At 46.9% G+C, this 21,687-nt stretch overlaps 1 protein-coding gene across 5 annotated transcripts in view; it reads right to left on the bottom strand.

Moving 5' to 3' along the window:
* The window catches only part of MORN5 (MORN repeat containing 5), a 40,127-nt gene that overhangs the window by 13,679 nt on the left and 4,761 nt on the right, over window positions 1–21,687 (bottom strand). Inside the window, exons 2-4 of one of the 5 annotated variants that reach the window (XM_002820171.5) lie at window positions 18,780–18,927; window positions 15,919–16,030; window positions 11,089–11,220 (exon numbers count right to left, since the gene is read on the bottom strand). In XM_002820171.5, coding sequence (XP_002820217.1) covers window positions 11,089–11,220; window positions 15,919–16,030; window positions 18,780–18,927 — 392 coding nt within the window. Of the gene's footprint in view, window positions 1–10,984; window positions 11,221–15,918; window positions 16,031–18,779; window positions 19,053–21,687 lie in introns of those variants that run through there. The other 4 variants (XM_054521093.2, XM_054521092.2, XM_009244830.4 and 1 more) reach the window with 4 other exon arrangements.

Genomic DNA, 21,687 nt, shown 5'->3' with positions numbered 1-21,687 from the left:
TCATTATGGTGCTGCTAACAACACCGCAGATAAAGCATGGATGTCCCTGCGTGCCAGCCTCCAGGTGATTATAACATTTCGGTAAATTGCCTTTTGTCTCGCTGGAGGGATGACAGCGGGAGGAGGCTGTGGGGGAGTCTCACTCAGCCATTTTGCAGAAACTGCAAGGGAAGCACTGTGGCAAGGTAGCCTGGGTTTGCAGAAGGAGTTCTGGCCAGCAGTGGGAAACCAGGGTACCAGTCCTGGCTCTACCACAGACAGTCTGTGTGGTGTTGGACACGTGATTTGCCCTCTCTGGGTCTCAGATTTCTCATCTGTCAGGGGAAGGCAGTGGCTTCAAGATTAGGGGAGTCTTGGTTTGTCAGTGGCATTGAAAGACTTGTTCATTGGCCAGGCGCAGTGGCTCATGCCTGTAATCCCAGCACTTTGGGAGGCTGAGGCGGGTGGATCACGAGGTCAGGAGATCAAGACCATCCTGGCTAACACGGTGAAACCCCATCTCTACTAAAAATACAAAAAATTGGCCGGGTACAGTGGCTCACGCCTGTAATCCCAGCACTTTGGGAGGCCAAGACGGGCGGATCACGAGGTCAGGAGATCAAGACCATCCTGGCTAACACGGTGAAACCCCATCTCTACTAAAAAAGAAATACGAAAAATTAGCTGGGCATGGTGGTGGGCACCTGTAGTCCAAGCTACTTGGGAGGCTGAGGCAGGAGAATGGCGTGAACCCAGGAGGCGGAGCTTGCAGTGAGCCGAGATCATGCCACTGCACTCCAGCCTGGGTGACAGAGCAACACTCTGTCTCAAAAAAAACAAAAAACAAAAAACAAACAAACAAACAAACAAAAATTACCCGAACATGGTGGCGGGTGCCTGCAGTCCCAGCTACTTGGGAGGCTGAGACAGGAGAATGGTGTGAACCCAGGAGGCAGAGCTTGCAGTGAGCCGAGATTGTGCCACTGCACCCCAGCCTGGGTGAAAGAGCCAGACTCCATCGGCCAATTTTTGAGCAAGAAAGTGGGCAGAGAACTGTCTTGGGAATGGTCATCTGCAACCTTACACTCTTTGGATGTGTACTTTTTATATCTCTATAAGATATAGGGCTGCTAGGCAGGCCCTCGGTTCTTTCTTTCACTAGTAAACTCCAACTTCTCAAAGTCAGTTCTAACATTATCTTTAGCTTTGAAGTCAGCTGGACCTGGCTTCCAATTCCAGCTCTGCCACGTGCTATCAGTTTGACTTTGGGCAGGCATTTCACCTTGCCTCAGTTTCATCATCTGTAAAGTGGGAATAACAAGGATAATGACTTTGCGGGGTTACTGTGGAGATTAAATAAAATGAAATAAAACAAAATATATGTAAAGAGCTTAGACCAGTGCCCGGAACACAGTAAGCAGTTGGCAAATGCTGGCTATTATTATCCTGCTTTATCGCCTGAAATAAAATATGGAAACCTTTGTATATCAGTAGATCTAGTTCTTTGCTGCCATTTTTAATGATTACATTGTATTCTCTAGTAAGAATAAACTATATGTTATTTAATCAGTCCTCTCCTATTGGACACTGAGGATGTTTCCAGTTTTCAACTGTCTAAACAACGCCAGAGAAAATTTAGAAGATAAAAGTGATCTTTCTTCTCTAGGTGTTCACTGTGCAGCTTAAATTTCACCCTTTTGTAAAGCCGGGTGGGGAGCAGATAAACATTATGTCTGGGAGCTTTTCACCCATGCCTCTTTCAACAGATGATCTTGGAGCTGGCCAGAAGTGGAAAGTGGGAAACCTGGGGAGGCAGGCGAGCCTGAGTGTGAATTCGGGCTCCTGCCAAATTTCCTGGGGAAATTCCTTAACCCCACTGAGCCTGTTTCCTCATTGTCAAACAGGGACCACATGAGTACTCCCTACCCCTTGGTTGAGGGTCTGGTGCATGGCAAAATCTCAGTCATCGTTAGCTCTCACCACCACCATCATTGCCATCTTCCTCGTGATTCTGGTGGTGGCAGCCAAGTCACATAAGCCAGGTTACTTTTCAGACCCCAATTCACACCTCTTATTCCCATTGTCCATTTAATGGAGTGTGCATTCAAATGAGGCTTGTGGTTTTGATTTTAAATTCTGTCTGGAACCCACAGGTTCAAACGCAAAAGGGCCCTCTCTGCAAATAATCACTGGTGTGTGATATTTTTAAGAAGCCAAAGCCATTGTTTCTGATTGAAGGAAAGTTGGTGCTATTTTGAAGAGCAGCACGATTAAGCGGTGGCGTTATCTCTTTAACCATTGGGAATTATACGCTGTTTGAAAGATTTGTGAGCTCTAGGACATTTGCCAGATGTGCTTGATTCGACATTTCAGACAACAAAGGGGATAATGTTGGCGGGAATCTTGACGGCATTTCTGATGATCAGGATATTCTTTGAGGATGGTACTGAGACCTTTCGGGGAAGAATTTCAGCTTTTACATAAACTAATTTGGGATGCTCACTCTCTGTCTTCCACAAAGCAAATTTAGTTCATTGTTAGTTGTATATGTTAAAATGGTTACGAGGGTTTTTTCTTTGAATATTAATAATGTGTCTTTCATCTGAGACACTCGCATGGGGTATCATTAATTGGGAGGAGGGAGTAAAGATTAGTGGTACAGTTATTTTGCAAATGATTACTACTAGTAACACTGAGGCAAGCAACAGCCCCATGAAAGAGATATTCGTACAAACTGCCAGCGAGGCTCTAGCTTATCCTTCCTAAGAGGAATGACAGGGACGTGTAGGAGGGGGAAGGGCTAGAGTTAGTCTCCCAGTTTCCCATCATGGTAAAGGCCATTTGCCCAAATAGCTCCAAATGCTTCTTTATTAGCTCACAGTGTATAAAGGACCCTTTTTCAAATGAAGTAGCATCTGATTTTGGGGACTGTGGTGTTTTTGTCTTAAAGCTCTAAGATGGACCTTTTCATTCACTTGGGAGCCTTACTGAGCTCCCACTGGGTGCCAGGAACTGTGCTTGGTGGAGGAACAACTGTAAATCAGACATGCCCCTATCTAGAGAGGAGATAGAGGAATACAGAATAAACCAGAACCATGAAGCTGGCAAGAAGAATGAAAAGGACAGGCTTTGGGAAGAATGGGGCTTGAATCTGTCTGTATCACTAGCTATGTGACACGAGCAAGTTATTTAACCTGAGACCAAGTGTCTGCATTGCAAATTGCAAACTGTGTCTCATGCAAATTACCCACTTGGGGTGGCAGGGAAGAGCATGCGAGGTAAGCTGTTTTTTTGTTTGTTTTTGAGACCGAGTCGTGCTCTGTCATCCAGGCTGGAGTGCAGTGGCACGATCTCAGCTCACTGCAACCTCTGCCTCCCAGGTTCAAGCAATTCTCCTGCCTCGGCCTCCCGAGTAGCTGGGACTACAGGTGTGTGCCACCGTGCCCAGCTAATTTTTGTATTTTCAGTAGAGACAGGGTTTCACCATGTTGACCAGGCTGGTCTTGAACTCCTGACCTCAGGTGATCTGCCAGCCTCAGCCTCCCGAAGTGCTGGGATTATAGGCGTGAGCCACTGCGCATGGCCAAGGTAAGCTGTTAAGGTGCTTGGCACAGAGCCTAGCAAGGATCCTCCACAATAAGCATTCCTTTTCCAGCTGAGCTGTGGATGCACAGGCAAAGCCACATGCCCTTGTTTGAGGGTTGCAGGCAAAGACTTCATGGCCTTCTGTTATGTGCTAAGCATTGAGAGATGAGGAGGACTGAGATGGGTGGAGAAAAGAGGGAAAGGCATTCTGCGCTGGTGGAATACATGAGGTGAGAATAGGCAGTAGGAAGTGCTGGGTGTGTTTATCAACGGATGCCAGCTAGTCCTGTTGAACTAGAACATGGGGCAGAAGAGACAGCAGGATGGAAGGTAGACCGTCAAAGTTAGGCTGGGGCTCTGAATGCCATAATCAAGCATTTGCAGATCCCAAAGTTTCAGCAGCACCTCATTTTCCAAGCAAAACCATTGAGCAGGCAGAAAGACAGCATATCCAGGCACATCTGTCTCCCTAGAGACTCCTCTCAGGCACCTAGAGAAAGCTTAACATATCCCAGGCTCTAACTCACTTCTTTCTCTCCAGCCTGAGTCAATAATCATCATAATGATAACAGCCACAATTACCAGTCACAGGACACCTGTCTTGGGCCAGGTGCTGTCCTATGTATTTTGAATACTTAATCTTTTTTTTCTAACCATAATTTCTCCAATAGGTACTACCACAATGCCCCTTTTACAGATGAGGAGACTGAGGCTCTAAGGGGAAAAGTAACCTATTCATGATCACAGAGCTGGTCAGTGGTAGATCTAGGACTAGAGGCCAGCCTGAGGCATGGATTCCAGGCCCCAGGCTTTTAACCACCACACCACGCCATCTCTCTCACCTCTCTCAGCTCTCCAGCCTCTGTGGTGCAAGAGATCCTAACTCAGTCTCTCTTTTGTTTTGTGTTTGCAGTATTGATTAGAATATGTAATAACTGTCTACAGTTGCTATCATTTATGGCTTTATGGTCCCAATGTAAGCAGCAGTAGAGGGTAGTGGAGAGACCACTGGGCTGTGGTAAGATGGGAGTGGGTTTGAGTTCCAGCTTCACTATCACACGTCTGTCATTCATCACTCCAAGACCTAGTTTCCCAATCTCAGGATGAGCCCATTCCCAGCTCACTGGATGCATGAGAAGTCTGAGATGCAAGGCCCCTGAGCTCAAAGGCTTTAAGGCGGGTACCAGAAATGACTGATGCTGCTAGGGTCACACAGAAGGGAGTGGGAGGGATCTGGGCAGTGCATGGCCCCACCTAGGTGCTCGAACCCAAGCAGCTTCAAGAATTGGACCAACCAAACAAAAACTGCAACCAGATTTGTCCTGAGAGCCACTGGGTTAAGACCTCTGACAGATGTTAAACTGCTTTGAAAACTTGGATGTGCACAGAAATATAATGGATTGTTTTTATTATTCAAAATCATAAATTGTCTATCATGTGCCAGGTATTGAATTTGGTGTGATTAGTTGAACAATACGAGGGACCTAGGAGCAGGTGCTCTGCCTGCCTGCATGCTTTGTCTTTTACAAACATTTAATCAGCTTCAACTCATGGGACTCATGTGAGATGCTGGGAACACAGTGATGAATCAGACATAGTCACGTGGTCCCTGCCCTCAAGCTGCTCCCAGACTTATGGGGGAGATAGGCTAATAAAGATACTTCTACTGTCCAGGGCTAAGTGCTAAGAGCTAGGCTTGGAAAGCAAAGAGGAGGGACGCCCAACCCAGACAAAGCAGTGGAGTGGGGGACAGAAGAGATGGTCTGGGAAGGCTACCTAGAACAATGGTCCACCAACAGCTGGTCCCACCTTTGAAAAGGTTGTGAAATCAATTTAGTGCCTAGCAACCAGCATCTTAAAAAATAAATAGCATAGAAAATATCGGGCCGAGCGCAGTGGCTCATGCCTATAATCACAGCACTTTGGGAAGCCGAGGCAGGTGGATCACCTGAGGTCAGGAGTTCAAGACCAGCCCGGCCAACATGGTGAAACCCTGTCTCTACTAAAAATACAGAAATTAGCTGGGTGTAGTGGTGTGTGCCTGTAGTCCCAGCTACTCGGGAGGCTGACACAGGAGAATCACTTGAACCTGGGAGGCAGAGGTTGCAGTGAGCCAAGATCACACCACTGCACTCCCGCCTAGGTGACAGAGTGAGACTCCGTCTCAAAAAAAAAAAAGAAAATGTCATAGAATATTGCATGTACAAAGATACATACATCACACGTGTGCACCTGTGTGTATCCTGGGTCATGATGTAAAACATTCCTTACTGTAGGTCGAAGGTTTGAGAGCTATAGTTAGAGAGAATATGTTGCCTGCCCTGAACCCCAAAGCCTGGCACATAGTAGATGTTCAAAGAATTTTGATACATAGAAGGACGGATTTAAATTCTCACAGCAAAGGTGACTCTTCTGCTGGTGGCCCAGCCCGTGACCTGCTGTACAATAAGCATTCCCAGCTCTGACCCACCCAGGTGGTATATGCTTCATAATAGCAGTGGCTCAGGCCCCTGTGTTTACTCTGGGATGGCCACAGTCACCCATCTCAGGCCCAGAGGCCCAGCAGCCTGCGCCTTCAGGATGCCAACAGGAAGCACTGTTTGTGGGGGTAGATTGCAATGCAGCAGAAAGAGGTCCCTGGGGAAAACAGAAGAGCGACAGAAGCCTGAATCAGTCCCTCACAGGGTGAGGTGAGTCAGGGGTAATGACTAGGTGGCCACAAACAGAGACTCCTTTTTAGTGGTTTTCAGGACACTCCGGACTTCATCTGTCCTATAATATCAGGACCAAAATACTCCTTGGCTACCTTTCTCCTCCATCATAGACTCTTATTTAAGGTTGGAAGGGCCCTAGAAATTATCCAGTTCAACTCTCTCATTTTACAGATGAAGAGAAAGGGGCCCAGAGAGGGAAGGCATTGGCCCAGGGTCATCCAGCAGGCAGCCTGAGAGCTGGGGCCAGGACCAGGATCCCAGGTCACCTATCCCATCACCCTGAGCCCATGTCCTTCACATGCTCCTCTCTCCCATCATCTTACCAGAAGGATCTCCTACCTAATCTGACCTCCTTTGGCCTCTTCTCTATATGTAATCAAAGAAGTCTTTCTAAAGAACAAACGAGTTACTATGTTACCTGCCTAAAGCCTTCCCTTGCTCCCCACTGCCCTAGGGTGAAAGACAACCGTAACCTTTGCCCTCACCCCGCCCACCTCTCGGGCTTCATCTCTTGCCCTTTGTCTCCTTTCATACTGTTAGCTCATGCTCCTGAATTATTTGGAGCTCCCTATTTATGACATGTCTTCTCCCAACTGTAATCCTTTTGCACATGCTGTCCCCTCTGCCTTTAACACTCTTACCAACCCTGCTGCATTTGTCTGTTCTTTTTTAGGTTACAGAGTAGATCTTTCTTTTTCCAGGAAACCTCCCTGGCTTACTGGCCTCCAGGGTAAAGTAATCCCTACTGAGTTCTCTGGGAGCAACTCTGTGCTGTTATGATCTGTGTTACCACCAGTTTCTCCTGGCTCCTGAGAGAAGGCTGGATATAGAAGATAATGCTGCCATCCATTAGGAGAAAGGGAACGCTGTATGGAACCCAGCAGTTCTCCAGGACACCTCTTGGTACTTCCACTGACCACAGTAAAAGTTCATAAAAAACTAACCCAACCAACTAAATAACCAACAAAGGCAGGACCACTAAGGGTTTGGACCCTTCAGGAATGAAGGTTTTGATCACCCTACTGGTAAAAAGCCAGAACAATGGAAGGGTGTGCTCAAGGCAAATGGAACCTGGGATGAATAATGGAAGAAGGAATTTATAAATATTAACTACAGCCTTGTGACCAGTTACAGAAAGAGAACTATAGTAGTGATACAGTTTTTTCTCCTTGCTTGTATGTGTATGTCTATCTGTATCTATGTCATCTATCTTTCTGTTTATTCATCTATATGCACATTTTGTTTTGTTTTGTTTTGAGAGGGGGTCTTGCTGTATCACCCAGGCTGGAGAGCAGTGGTGTGATCTCAGCTCACTGCAACCTCTGCCTCCTGGGTTCAAGCAATTCTCCTGCCTCAGCCTCCTGAGTAGCTGGGATTACAGGCATGCACCACCATGCCCAGCTAATTTTTGTATTTTTGGTACAGATGGGGTTTCACCATGTTGGCCAGGCTGGTCTTGAACTCCTGACTTCAGGTGGTCCGCCTACCTTGACCTCCTAAAGTGCTAGGATTACAGGTGTGAGCCACTGCACTCAGTCTGTTTTGTTTTAAGAGATAAGGTCTTGCTGTGTTGCCCAGGTTGCCCTCAAACTCCTGGGCTCAAGAGATCCTCCTGCCTCAGCTTCCCAAGTAGCTGAGGTTACAGGCACGAGCCACCATGCCTGGCTAGCATATTTGTTTTTATTAACTAATTTTCTCTTTTGTGTCCTCTTTTATCCTTGTTATTTTATAGAAGGATTATTGGCAGGAGCTTGTAGGTTATAAACTCTTCAGGCAGAACTGTCAAGGAATAACCTCACTCAAAAGATGGGTGCAGTGTCTGTTGGGGCTTCCTATCTCCCCTCTGTGGGAGAAGGGGAGAGGGCCTTGTGTTAATATGAAGGATGCATTGAAACTTGTTATACAAAAAAATATACATTTGTTAATGTTGTACAGAAGACTTAATATCTGTAGAAGAATGTGTGTGGATGCTGAGCAACAAAAGGGGTGGCTGGGCCAGTGAGAAGCTATTGACACCTGGCTAGGTGCAGTGTCAGGTAATTCCAGCACTTTGGGAGGCCGAGGTGGATGGATCACCTGAGGTCAGTAGTTCAAGACCAGCCAGGCTAACATGGCAAAACCCCGCCTCTACTAAAAATACAAAAATTAGCTGGGCCTGGTGGCGGGTGCCTATAATCCCAGCTACTCGGGAGGCTGAGGCAGGAGAATCATTTGAACCTGGGAGGCAGAGGTTGCAGGGAGCCAAGATCGCGTCATTGTACTCCCGATTGGGCAACAAGAGTGAAACTCCATCTCAAAATGAAAAAAAGAAGCTACTGACTCTCAGCTCCAAACTGAGCCTTCTATACTTAACTTGGCAATGGTGGGACTGGAACTGTCTGAATTACATTAGTTTTGCCAGCCGGCTCCTTGTCAGGGGCTGTCAGGCAGACAAAGATATACTCCTTTCTGTTGTCTTTGTTGTTCATGCCAGTGTTATCTCAGCAGTGTCATTTCACTTCCAGGTTCCAGTTTTTTCCACACTCCTAGAATCAGGTTCATCTCTCTCTTCAAAGGCTCCACTGGACAGTGCTCCCCCGCCAGAGGTCTGGGTCCCAGGTCTGCAGGAGCCCTGCTCTGAGCTCCAAGGAGCCAGCCCCAGCTGGCCTCTGCTCAGGGGTCTGGGTTGCAGGTCCTGGGGGGTCCCTCTGTTGACCTTCTAGGTTCTTACAACCTAATCTCTTACTATTGTCCCCAGTCCTTGAGGGGGTGCCTGCATCCTGCAGTTACTTTCTCTGTTACCTCAATGTCTTCCTTTGCTTTTCTAGTTCCCTGGTAGCCACCAATTTCCTGATATTAAATTCTTTCCATTTTTCTTTTCTTTTTTTTTTTTTTTTTTGAGACGGAGAATCACACTATCACCCGGGCTGGAGTGGAGTGGCACAATCTTGGCTCACTACAACCTCCGCCTCCCAGGTTCAAGCGATTCTCCTGCCTCAGCCTCCGGAGTAGCTGGGATTACAGGCACCCACCACCACGCCCAGCTAATTTTTTGTATTTTTAGTAGAGACGGGGTTTCACTATGTTGGCCAGGCGGTCTCGAACTCCTGACCTTGTGATCTGCCCACCTTGGCATCCCAAAGTGCTGGGATTACAGGCGTGAGCCACGGCGCCTGGCCTCTTTCCATTTTTCTAACTGAACTCTTACTGATACAAGATAATGCAGAGTTCCTTCTCACATGGATCCTACAGTCTAGTGGGAGAGACAGATATTAAGCAAATAATTACATTTAATTATGTTGAAATAAGTGCCATGAAGGAAAAGTACAAATTATATTAGCATATTAAAGGCCCTGAGAAGTTCTGCAGTAAATAAGCCTGGTTAGCATTGTTTAGGGCAATATCTCCTTGTTTTATTTGACCAAGAAACTTCATGGTAAACCTATTAGCACCCAGCAGAGTTAGCGTGCTACAGAGTAGTGCATTGTGCAAATGGAAAAGGGAAGTCATTGAAGAAATGTGAGCCCGGGGAATTGGAGTGTGAGCATTTGCCATGTTCCTCCAGTAGCATCCAGTGGGTTAGGGGCATCTTAGCTCCAGGATTCCAGTCACAGGATTAGCTGACAATTCTCCTTGCTCTTATTCTAGCCCCACAAGGCACCTTTCTGGTCATCACTGACTTACTGAGTAAATTTCCCTATAGGGAGAGGATGCTCTCATTCACCAGCCCAGATGTTCTGGTCTACCTGGCAGTTTCTTTCTCATTATAGAGCAAGGTTTCTTGACCTAGGTCTTTAGAGGGACCATCCATCCCTTAAGACTATCTGCAAAATGTGTGTGTGTGTGTATGCATGTGCGTGTGTAGGCGCACATGTGTGCACATGTGTGCTTGTGTGTGTGCATGCATGGACATTTTTCTGGCAAGAGGGTCCGTATCTTTTGATATTCCTAGTGGGAGTGTGACTCCAGAAAAGGGTAAGGTTAGGAATCACTGCATTAAAGGAAAATGTTCCTATTATTTGTGTACTGATCTCTTGTGGGTGTGGTCACTGTAAATGGGTTCTTCTCAGTCTGATCAGCCTTGTGTTGACTCACCAAACTGAGGTTCTGGATCCTCCAAGGTACCTACTCCCCTGGCTAAAGGATGAACCAACCTTCTTGGACCTCAAGGGATCACTTCCCTCTAGGCCATTGCCTGTGCCATTTCCTCTCCACAGGCCTTGTGGTCAACTCCCAGTTATTCTTCAGGTCTCAGCTTAGAAGTCATTTCCTCCTTGAAACCTTCTCTGACTAACCACTTTGGGATTTGATACCCCTTATTTGTGCTCCCACAGCATCCGTCCCACCTCTCTGGGGTCCCTACTTTCCCTTCCCACAGGACCATGTTTTTCCCTTCACTGTGTTTGTTCCATGATACAATTAACTGTTTATAGTACTTCTCTGCCACTTTTAGAATGCAAGCTCCACAAGGGGGGCTGTGTCCAGCTTTGCTCTGCTTTTCCCCCAACACCAAGCACAGTGTCTAGCATATAGTAGGTGCCCATTAAAATCGAAGGAATGCGTACAAAAATAAGTACCTTAATCCTTTCAGTGAGACATTTATGTGCTGTCACAGCTAGACCACGAATGTCCTTTTACCTCACTCTAGGACTATGTACAGATTTGCCAGCCACGAGAAGTCCAAAAAATAAAACATCCAGGTAATCAACTTTCATCTTTTATCAGCAAAAGCTTCTTTCTCATCAAGTGTGTGCATACATTTGTACATACAGATGCACATACTTATATGTGGATGAAGAGAAAATGTGCTGCAGTGTCGGAAGAAACCTACCTGCGTTTCTTAGAAAGCAGTTCCTATAGTCCTTGACTACCCTCGTGACTGGGTTATAGAAGCCGTCTCCACAATCGTAATAGCCCTTGGGGATTTTTCTAGGTGGGTCCATATTGGTGAGTTGAGCCATACCTTGAAAGAACATAATGGGCAATTAGTTCACCATCAAGGCCAAATCCAAACCCAGTGTTCCCATAAGGTCCACTTGTGGCTGGTGGCTCATGTGACTATCTGGCTCCACTGTTGAACTAAATACCCCTTACTCAGGGCAAGAAGCAAACCCAGCAGAAACAGTGCCCCAAAGGAACTTTCTGAACATGGCTCTTGGGAACAGAGTCTTGGGAACTAGACCCTCTGTCTTCTTCTTCCTTTGACCCCATCCTCCTCCATTTCTTGGGATACCATGACAAAAGGCACAGGTTCTGAAGTTAGACAGACCCTGAGGGTGAGTCAGAGTCGGCAAATGGATAGGAGAGCATCAGGTCAAGAAGAGGGGTGGCATTCAAAGCATGGGCAGAGGCCAGAGGCATGGATCCGTAAGCCCAACTCTGGAGACCTTGTAGAGCAGAGCACGTATGAAGGAGAACAGCAGAAAAGAAATGGATCAGGTGGACAAGGGGCAGGTGGTGGAGAACTTTGAGTCTTGCCAAAATTACCACTGTGGCTGCCACTCATTGAATGTTTATTATGTGCCAGGCATTGTGCTCCTCTTTTAATTAATCCTGAGAGCAACTCTGTGGCTCCATTTTACAGATAAGAAAACTGAGGCTCAGAGAAGTTAAAGTAACTTTCCCAAGGTTATCCAGCTAGGAAGCAGTCCAGCTCTGGAACCTGTATGTTCGGCTGCCAACATCAGGGGAGGAGAGAACCTAGGTGCAGCCACAGGACCAGGGACACTGAGACCCCTGGGAGGGAAAGAAGATTGAGTGTACCTTTTAGGTCATGCATACTATGTGTGTGTATCTTGAAATGCCATGGCTCAAGTAAAGGGAGAGGTTGGAATAAATAACTTCTCAGGTTCCTTCTAACTATAGTTCCTATAATTCCTTGTTCTCTAGACTGAGAGCTGGATGCCCACTGAGCACACAGCACCATGTCCACAACTCAGTGTCTTGCACACAGCTGGTACTCTTGTGTTGCTTAATGACATACCTAACCCTAACCCTGACACTGACCCTGATCCTAAACCTAACCCCATATGTACTGGCTAATGATTAGCGAGCACTTACTCCGTGTCAAGCACTTTACAGCCATTCTCTCACCAAAGCCTCATGCCAATGCCCATCTCACAGATGCTCGAAGAGGTCGCGGGGCACTTTTAACCCTCAGCCTGCCTTGCAAGCAGGGCGAGTTGCCCTAACAATGCCAGCCCCAAGAGGCAAAGTGTGGAGTGACAAGGGAAGGAAGCAGCTACTTAGAATCAAGCTGCTCTTCTGAGGGTCACAGGAGAAGCAGGGGAGAGCCAGGCGTGTTCGGGAAAAGCCACCACGAGACTGGCAGAGGCTCTGCTTTAGCAAAACCAGCCATTGTGTGCGAGCTAAGGCTTAAGGCTGAGGGCTTTTTGCCTACAGCCTTAATTGGGGTGAAGAGCCCATGGCAAAGTCCAGGCCTCCCATCATAACTAATCCAGGAGGAGTGATTTGCAAGGTTCTCAAGCTGCAGCTAGACTGGCAGCTCTTTGAAGGGAGAGATGATGTCCTCTTAACTCTGGTCTCCCTGGGTCCAGCCAGTGTCTGACATATAGTAGGAGCTTAGGAAATGTTTCTTAATGTCATTGCCTTAACTCCCCTAAGCACGTACTTCACCCTGCACTGTGATGTCAATATCATTATCCCTGTTTGACAATAACTCTTTAACAAGTACCCACTGTATGCCAGACAATGTGCTAGGGCCCTGCCCTCATGTTGCTCACAGCTTGGGAAGACGAGCTGAACACTCATGATCCAAGCCCTGGGAGGAGATCATGGCTGCTGTGATATGCCACAGGGAGACCTTACCTAGTGTGGGAATTCAGGGAAGGGGGTCCCACCTTCAGGACGTTGAGCTGAGAACTGAAAGACAAGAAGGAGTTATTTGGGTGAAGTAAGAGGGTTAAAGTATTCCAGGCAGAGAGAATGGCAGGAAAAAGTGTGGTCTCTTTGAGAAATAGAGAGAAAGCAAGCATGGCAAGAGGCGAGAGAGAAAAACCGAGAAGGGTGGGTAGCCCAGGATGAGGCTGGGACATGAGCAGGAGCCAGAGAATGTCACCGTTTCTGAGAATTTGAAACCTTATCTTGAGGGTATCGGGGGCACTCAAGGGGTGGGGCGGTGGGGAGGCAATAAGATTCACACTTTAAAAGATGTAAGTGGCCGGACATGGTGGCTCACGCCTGTAATCCCAAGTTAAGGAGGGAGGGTTGCTTGAGGCCGGGAGTTCTAGATGAGCTTGGGCAACATGGCAAGACCCATCTCTACAAGAAACTTAAAAAAAAGAAAATTAACCAGGAGTGGTGGTGCATGCCTGTAGTTCCAGCTACTTAGGAGGCCAGATCACTTGACAGGAGGATCGTTTGAGCCCAGGAGTTCAAAGTTAGACTGAGCTATGGTCACACCACTGCACTCTAGCCTGGGCAACAGAGTAAGCCTCTGTCTCAAAAAAAAAGATGGAAGTGACTGCAGAATGGAGAATGACCTCAAGGGGGCCAAGTGGGGATCTCTGGAGTCAGGTCATCAAGGGGAGAGATGATGGAGGGCTGGAACAGGGTAGTGGCAAAGAGTATGGAGAATGCTGCCTGGCACAGGGAAGTGCTCAATAAATATTTGTTGAATAAACAAATAAAGTCTATATTTCACAGGTAAAATCCATAGGACCATTGCACTTAGAGGGCAGGGGAAGGGAGGATTAGGCTTACCTAGGTGGATGGGCATGACATTCAGTGAGGCAGCCATCACCGTGGGGGTGACAGTGAATTCAGTGCAGACAAGTTGGGAACAACCAATACAGGTGTCAGGGAAGCTTGATGCAGGGATCTTAGGCTCAGGGATTCTGATTTCAATTTAGAAGCTGATGGTAGTTGAAGGCTTAGAAGTGTATCAGCTTGTTCAGGAAGAGCATATAGAGTGATAACAGAAAGTGCCTAAGCCAGAGAGCCCCGGGAACCTCAACATGAATAACTGGGGGTTGGGGGTTGTTGAGGAGGCACTGGCAAAGAAGCCTGGGGATAGGAGGAAAATAGCAGAGTAAGTGTCAGGAGCGCAAAGGGAGAGAAGGTCAAAACTGACTCAAGGTCATGAAGCCGGGAAGAGAAGGAGATGGGGGTTTGAGCTCAGGTCTGCCTGACTCCAGTGCCTGGGTGCTTCCTGGGGGCTTCTGCCCTGATGGAGGTTGACTTGTGCCGGCTCATCCAGCCATAGACAGAGAATGCTAGGACTCAAACCCACAATTTCTGGCTCCATGCTCTGTCAACCACAGCTCATGGTCTCTCATAAGCTAAGTTGGGATTGTTTTTATAGTATACAGAGTTGTTTCCCCATCTGTCATTTTGGATATATTATCTCTGCTGTGCCAAAAACTTACTCTTCTTTTTTTATTTTTTTATTATTTATTTATTTTTTATTATACTTTAAGTTCTGGGGTACATGTGCAGAATGTGCAGGTTTGTTACATAGGTATACACGTGCCATGGTGGTTTGCTGCACCCATCAACCCATCATCTACATTAGGTATTTCTCCTAATGCTATCCCTCCCCTAACCCCTGTCTTGAGGCTCACCTGACCTGGAACATGTCTCAAAACACTCAGATGAGTGTTTTTTAAGGTGCCACTCTCTGAATCCAGACTTGTAGTCCAAATGTAGCCCTCCGTGATGAAACACGGTTTTTGCGGGGAGGCAGCATGATATAGAGGACCTCAGAGAGGAAGACTGGGCCTCCATTGTGAGCTCTGCCACAGGGAACCATGTCTGGACTCCACAGCCTCAACCTGGAGTGACATGGGACTAGGAAGGCTGACTGGACAGGGTCATCTGGACATTAGGGAGACAGGGATTACAGAGAGCCTCCCCCAGCACCTGATACACAAAGCACATGCTCTGTCAGTACTGCTTTCGCCCTTAACTCTTTCTTTTTAAAATATTTACATAATTTTAGTGTTATAGTAGGTACTACAAATAAGAACACCTGACATGTACCGTGCACCCACATGCATTCAAGGCACTGTTCTAAACACCTGACATGAATTATCTTATTTACAACAATCTTGGGAGGTAGATGATGCTATTGACCCCATTTTGATTTTTTTTTTTTTTTCTGAGACCAGAGTGTCACTCTGTTGCCCAGGCTGGAGTGCAGTGGCGTGATCTCAGCTCACTGCAATCTCCACCTCCTGAGTTCAAACGATTCTCATGCCTCAGCCTCCTGAGTGGCTGGGATTACAGGCATGCCACCACACCCAGCTAATTTTTGTATTTTTAGTAGAGATGGGGTTTCACCATGTTGGCCAGGATGGTCTGAAAGTCCTGACCTCAAGTGATCCACCCGCCTTGGCCTCCCAAAGTGCTGGGATTACAGGCATGAGTCACTGCGCCCAGCCGATTGACTCCATTTTGAAGGGGAGAAACTGAGGCGCAGTGGGTAAAGTCCCTTGCCCGTGGTCCTCTGGCTAGCACAGTGGAGCTGAGATATGAGGACTGGCCCTCCTGGCTCTAGGACCTGGGTCTTTTGTATTCTTCTGCGCCTGCTCAGTTCCTCTTCCCCTGTAAGTTACTTCAGTAGGACACAGTCCACTTATCTGAAACTGTCTTAGTTTCCCTCTCAGTTTGGGTATGAAGGAAAGGGTGGGTGCCTGGGTACCTGCAGGCTTCAAGCCATTGAGGATCTCTGTGTAAAACCTCCGATCATAGCCGTCGCAGTAATGCCAGTTCTTCTCTTCATAGTGCAGCCCATCTGCGAAGGTATATGTGCCCTGGAAGACAAGGAGTGCACATATGCATCTGAGGAAGCTGAAGGCTTTTGGCCAAGAGGTTCAGATGTCAAGGGAAGTGGGGGGCTTTCTGATCGCCGCAGTAAAGAAGTGGTAACTATTACAATTATTATGGTTGTGACAACGAGAGGGAATGGGTATAAGTGCTGAGCCCTGTCCCTGCCGCTAAAAGTAGGTGAAATCACTTTGGCAGATGAACTTGGGCAGGTGACCCACTCTCTCTGGCCCTTCATTTCCTCATTTGTAAAATGAAGTTAATGATGGTGTACATGAAATAGGGTTGATTGAAAATTCAATGAGATAGCACACGTGAAGCATTTAGCACAGTGCCTGGCTGTGATGGTTGATTTTGTGAGACAACTTGACTGGGTTGAGGGAAAGCGATGCCCAGATAGCTGGTAAAACATTTCTGGGTGTGTTCATGAGGGCGTTTCTAGAAGGGATTCACATTTTAATCGGTGGACTGAGCAAAGAAGTTCTACCCTCACCAAAGTGGGTGGGCATCATACAATCTGTTGAGGGCCTGGATAGAACAAAAAGGCAGAGGAAGTGCCAATTTGCTCTCTCTGCTTGTGCTGGGACATCCATCTTCCTAGCCCTTGGACATCAGCATTCCTGGTTCTCGGGCCTTTGAACTCTGACTGGGACTTCCACCATTGATCCCCCTGATTGAGGCCCTTGGGTTTGGACTGGAACTACACTAACAGCTTTCCTGGGCCTCCAGGTTGCAGAGGGAAGATTGGGAGGCTTCTTAGCCTCCATAATCTTGTGAGCCAATCCCTAATATTAATCTCTTTCCATACATCTCTGTATATCCTATTGGTTTTGGGTCTCTGAAGAACCCTGACTGACACACTGACACAAAGTAAGCACTCAATAAATGTTATTATTCTTTTATTATTATTATAGCTGGAAAGGTCAGAGCCATCAGCCACGGCCCTTTGTCCAAACACATACATTCTGCCTTTGCTGCCTTACTGCTAAAGGAAGCCTCAGGATGTAGAAATTGCATTGGCCTGGGCATCAGGAAACACTGGTGGAAATTCCAATGATACTATTAATTCACTGTGTGACCTCGGGTAAGTCACATCCCCTTCCTGGGGCTTAGACTCTCCAAGCTATAAAACAAGAAGCATTTCTTAACCTTTTTTAGGTCATGAGTCAGGCCCCAACATGCTCTTAGTGAAACTGATGAAAACTATAGATGCTTTTCCTGGAGAAAAACTTAGTCCCCTTTATACAGAAACTTCTGTATGTAAATCAAGAGGTTTCAGTGACTCCCTGAATTCTATTCATGACTCACAAATACCAGGGTAAGAATCCTTGGATTAGGTAAGTTATAATAATAGTAGCAGTGATGGTGGTAATAAGAACTAACACTTATTGAGTGCCTCTTGTGTGCCAGGAACTTAGCAAAGTGTTTACATATATATATTGCCTCATTTACTCTTATGATCATCCTAGGAGGTGCCTTGTACTATTGCGGTAGGCTGAATAATGGTCCCCCAAAGATGTCCCTGTCTGCTGCAACCTGTGAATATGCTACTTTACATGGCAAGAGGGATCTTGCAGATGCAATTAAATGAAGGATCCTGAAGTGGGAACATTATATGGATTATCTGGGTGTGCCAAATATGATTGCAAGGTTCCTATGAGAGGGAAACAGTAAGGTCAGGGTGAGAGAAGACGAGATGATGATGAAAGCAGAGGGACGAAGGGTGATGTGATGATGAAAGCAGAGGTCAGAGTGATGCGTGGCCATGAGCCAAGGAATGCAGGCAGCCTCTAGAAGCTGGAAAAGGCAAGGAAACAGGTTTTCCCATAGAGCCTCTGGACGGAATGCAGGCTTGCTGACCTATTTCAGACTTTTGAGCTCCAGAACTGTAAGATAATACATTCGTGCTGATTTCAGACTAAATTTGTGGTAACCTGTTATAGTACCAACAGATAACTAATGCAACTAACTGTCCCGAGTTGATAGGTGAAGAACTCTCAGGGAGGTGAAGTCGTGGGCCCAAGATCAGGCAGTAAGTGGCGTAACAGATGCAAATTCATCATGGCCTCTTCACAGATCCTTCCAGATCTAGAGGGAGAGGATTCTAGAGCCCTGGGAGATCCAGAAGCAGGGAGAAATTAGCCGGGCATGGTGGCACATACCTGTAATCCCAGCTACTCAGGAGGCCTAGGCAAGAGAACAGCTTGAACCCAGGAGGCAGAGGTTGTGGTGAGCTGAGATCACAGCACTGCACTCCAGCCTGGGCAACAGAGTGAGACTCATTTTCAAAAAAAAAAAAAAAAGGCCAGGTGCGGTGGCTCGCACCTGCTCACCTGTAATCCCAGCACTTTGGGAGGCCAAGGCGGGTGGATCACAAGGTCAAGAGATCGAGACCATCCTGGCAAACATGGTGAAACCCAATCTCTACTAAAAATACAAAAATTAGCTGGGCGTGGTGGCGCACACCCGTAGTCCCAGCTACTCGGGAGGCTGAGGCAGGAGAATCGCTTGAACCCAGGAGGCGGAGGTTGTAGTGAGCCAAGATTGTGCCACTGCACTCCAGCCTGGTGACAGAGTGAGACTAAAAAAAAAAAAAAAAAAAAAAAAAAAGTGGGGGAGTCGGGGAGAAGCAAAGAGAAGAGTGAATGGAAGGAGGTGGGCACCAGACAGGGAGGATGGGGCGCCAGAGGGTGAGGCTCTTCTTGCCTCACAGCACCCGCCCCCCTGGCTGATCACCTTTATGGCCAATCCGTTTTCCCAAATGGCATCGTATTGGCTTCCGCTGGGGAAGTACAGGGTTCCTTTGCCATGAAACATGCCATCCTTCATTTCCCCAACATATATTGTTTCGGTAGGGAGGATGTACTTGGCTTTGCCCTCCATCCTGTAAAGACACAGGGAAGTCACTGAGCCCTGTGTGACAGCTGCAGGGTCAGAGCTGGCAGGCGACAGAGTGAGCAGGAACCCCGTTCTCAGCATTCTCATCCTTCTCATCCCAGCAGCACTCTGCTGAAAACAAAATTTTTGTTTTGTTTCCCTCAAAAGCTCAAAAATGAAAAGAGGGGAATAGAGTTTGCTCTGTTCATTCTCCCGTTCACCTACAGGCTCACTCTCACCTTGGAGTTCACACTGCTCCCTGAAATAAACCCCCTTAGTAGGCTCAGAGAGTGTAGAGATGTGTCCAAAACCACACAGTAAAAACTGTGGACATTAGAGCCCAGGTTTTCTGGCAGCTGGTTCTGTGATTTCTCTGTCCCCCATGACTAACCCATCCTTGCCTATTATGCCACAAGTGGAATATTTGGGAAAATATGAAATTTAGAGACAGGAGTAAGGGTTTGAATCTTACACCATTTTATATATATATTATCTTGGATACTGATATTGTTTGGCTGTGTCCCCACCCAAATCTCATCTGGAATTGTAGCTCCTATAATCCCCACATGTCATGGGAGGGACCCAGTGGGAGGTAACTGACCCATGGGGGTGGGTTTTTCCTGTGCTGTTCTCATGATAGTGAATAAGTCTCATGAGATCTGATGGTTTTATAAAGGGCAATTCCCCTTAACATGCTCTTTTGCCTGCTGCCATGTAAGATGTGCCTTTGTTCCCCCTTTGCCTCCACCATGATGGTGAGGCCTTCCCAGCCATGTGGAACTGTGAGTCCATTAAGCCTCTTTCCTTTACAGATTACCCAGTCTTGGGTTATGTCCTTACAGCAGTGTGAGAACAGACTAATACAGATACTTTCCCAAACCTCTTTGCTTGTGCCTCCCTGTCTTCCTTCCCTTCCTTCTTTCCTTCCAAACAGGTATTTACAGAGCACCTACATTTTGTCAGGGACTATGCTGATGGTCTAACCTGCTGAATACAACACAGATTCAACAGTGATCAAGGCAGATGCAGTCCCTGTCCTCGGGGGGCTCACAGTCTAGTGGGGGACAAAATTGAGCAATTATACAATGTGTGATAAGTGCTATGCAGGAGGAAGACAGGCTCATACAGGAGAACAAGGCAGGGACACCAGCTTGACCAGTTGACTAGCTTCTTTGTTTTGTTTTTTTCCAAGACCAGGCCTCGTTCTGTTTCCCAGGCTGGAGTACAGTGGTGTGATCATGGCTCAATGCAGCCTCAATCTCCTGAACTCAAGTGATCCTCCCACCTCAGCCTCCCAAGTAGTCGGGACCTCAGGCGTGCCTCACCACACCCGGGTGATTTAATTTTCTTTCTTTTTTTTTTTTTTTTTGAGAGATGGGGTTTCCGTATGTTGCCCAGGCTGATCTAGAACTCCTGGGCTCAAGTGATCCTCCTGCCTCAGCCTCCCAAAATGTTGGATTGCAGGTGTGAGCCACTGCACTGGGCTGACCAGTTTCTTTATGGGTGAAATGGCTGCAATTAATCCAGATAACATATAACGATTTTCCTAGTAAAGGGCCTGACATATAGTGAGTGCTTAATAAATATGCTTTCATTCATTCCTTCTCCATTCCTCACAACAAGCTGAAGGCTCCTCTCCTAACTCTGACCTTCTTTAGGCTTTTGCTAGTACCTCTGTCGGGATGTGTAACACTTTCTATCTTGTTTTGTAATTAGATATCTTATCTCCTGTATTTAATTAAAGCTTCTTTAAAGGAAGACCTTGGTATCCTCAACTCCTAGAAACACTAAGCAGGTGCTTCATAAACGTCTCCTGAGTAAAGAATGAAGGAAACAGAAAGAGTAGTCAGTGAACAGAGTGGATGACAAAGTTGTTGAGATAACTGAGTGAGATGATGGATGTGAAACTATAGCAAAATGCCCGGCATAGAGCAAGAACTTGAAAACTATTTCGCTTTTATTCTAGTGCAAGACATGGGGGGAAGGGAGAACTCCTCTTCTCCTTCCCTCCTGTACTCTTTGCTTGAGCTCACATCTATCATTTCTAAGCACCATCTCCATATTCAAGTTCTATACCCTTCTCTGAGGTTAGACCCCACCCCTTTTCTTACCTCGAACTGGACATCACTGTTCAGACCTCTAACAGACATCTCCAACTCGCCTAAAACAGAACTCATCTCCTCCTCCCCTAAGCGGCACCTCCTTAGAGTTCTCTATTTCCATGAATGGTATCAGAATCCTCTGGTTCAAGGCCAGGAGCTGGGCCCAGGGCTGGGGCTGTAAGCCATCTCTGGATGGGACTGGAGCCAATCAGCTGCCAACTCCTGGCAGTAAAATCCCCAAACCTCTCCTACATTTTTCTCTTTCCTGCAGATCCACTGCTTCTGCCTTGGCCCAGGGTTCTGCTGCCTCTTACTGGGACAACTGCAGTGAGCTCTGAGCTGATCTCCTCATCTTCACTTTTCCTGCTTCCCTCCTCTCTCTCCCTCCTTCTCTCCTTCTCCTCCCTCCTTCTTTTTCTCCTTCCCTCTCTCTCTCTTTCCCTTCCTTTCTCCCTCCTTCTCTTCCATTTTAAAAAATTCATTCAAGGTGAAAAGCCTGCCTTCTAAATTCAAAGTAAGTTAAAAAGAAGAAAAAAACCACTTTGTAGTGAAGACTTCAATCCATAATAAGGATATGATTACCAGATCTCAAATACCTATCAATTAGCTGGGCATGGTGGTGCATATCTGTGGTCCCAGCTACCGGGGAGGCTGAGGTGGGAGGA

Source organism: Pongo abelii, chromosome 13, assembly GCF_028885655.2.
Source record: "Pongo abelii isolate AG06213 chromosome 13, NHGRI_mPonAbe1-v2.0_pri, whole genome shotgun sequence".
Taxonomy (NCBI): domain Eukaryota; kingdom Metazoa; phylum Chordata; class Mammalia; order Primates; family Hominidae; genus Pongo; species Pongo abelii.
This window is presented reverse-complemented; position numbering and strand designations above follow the sequence as displayed.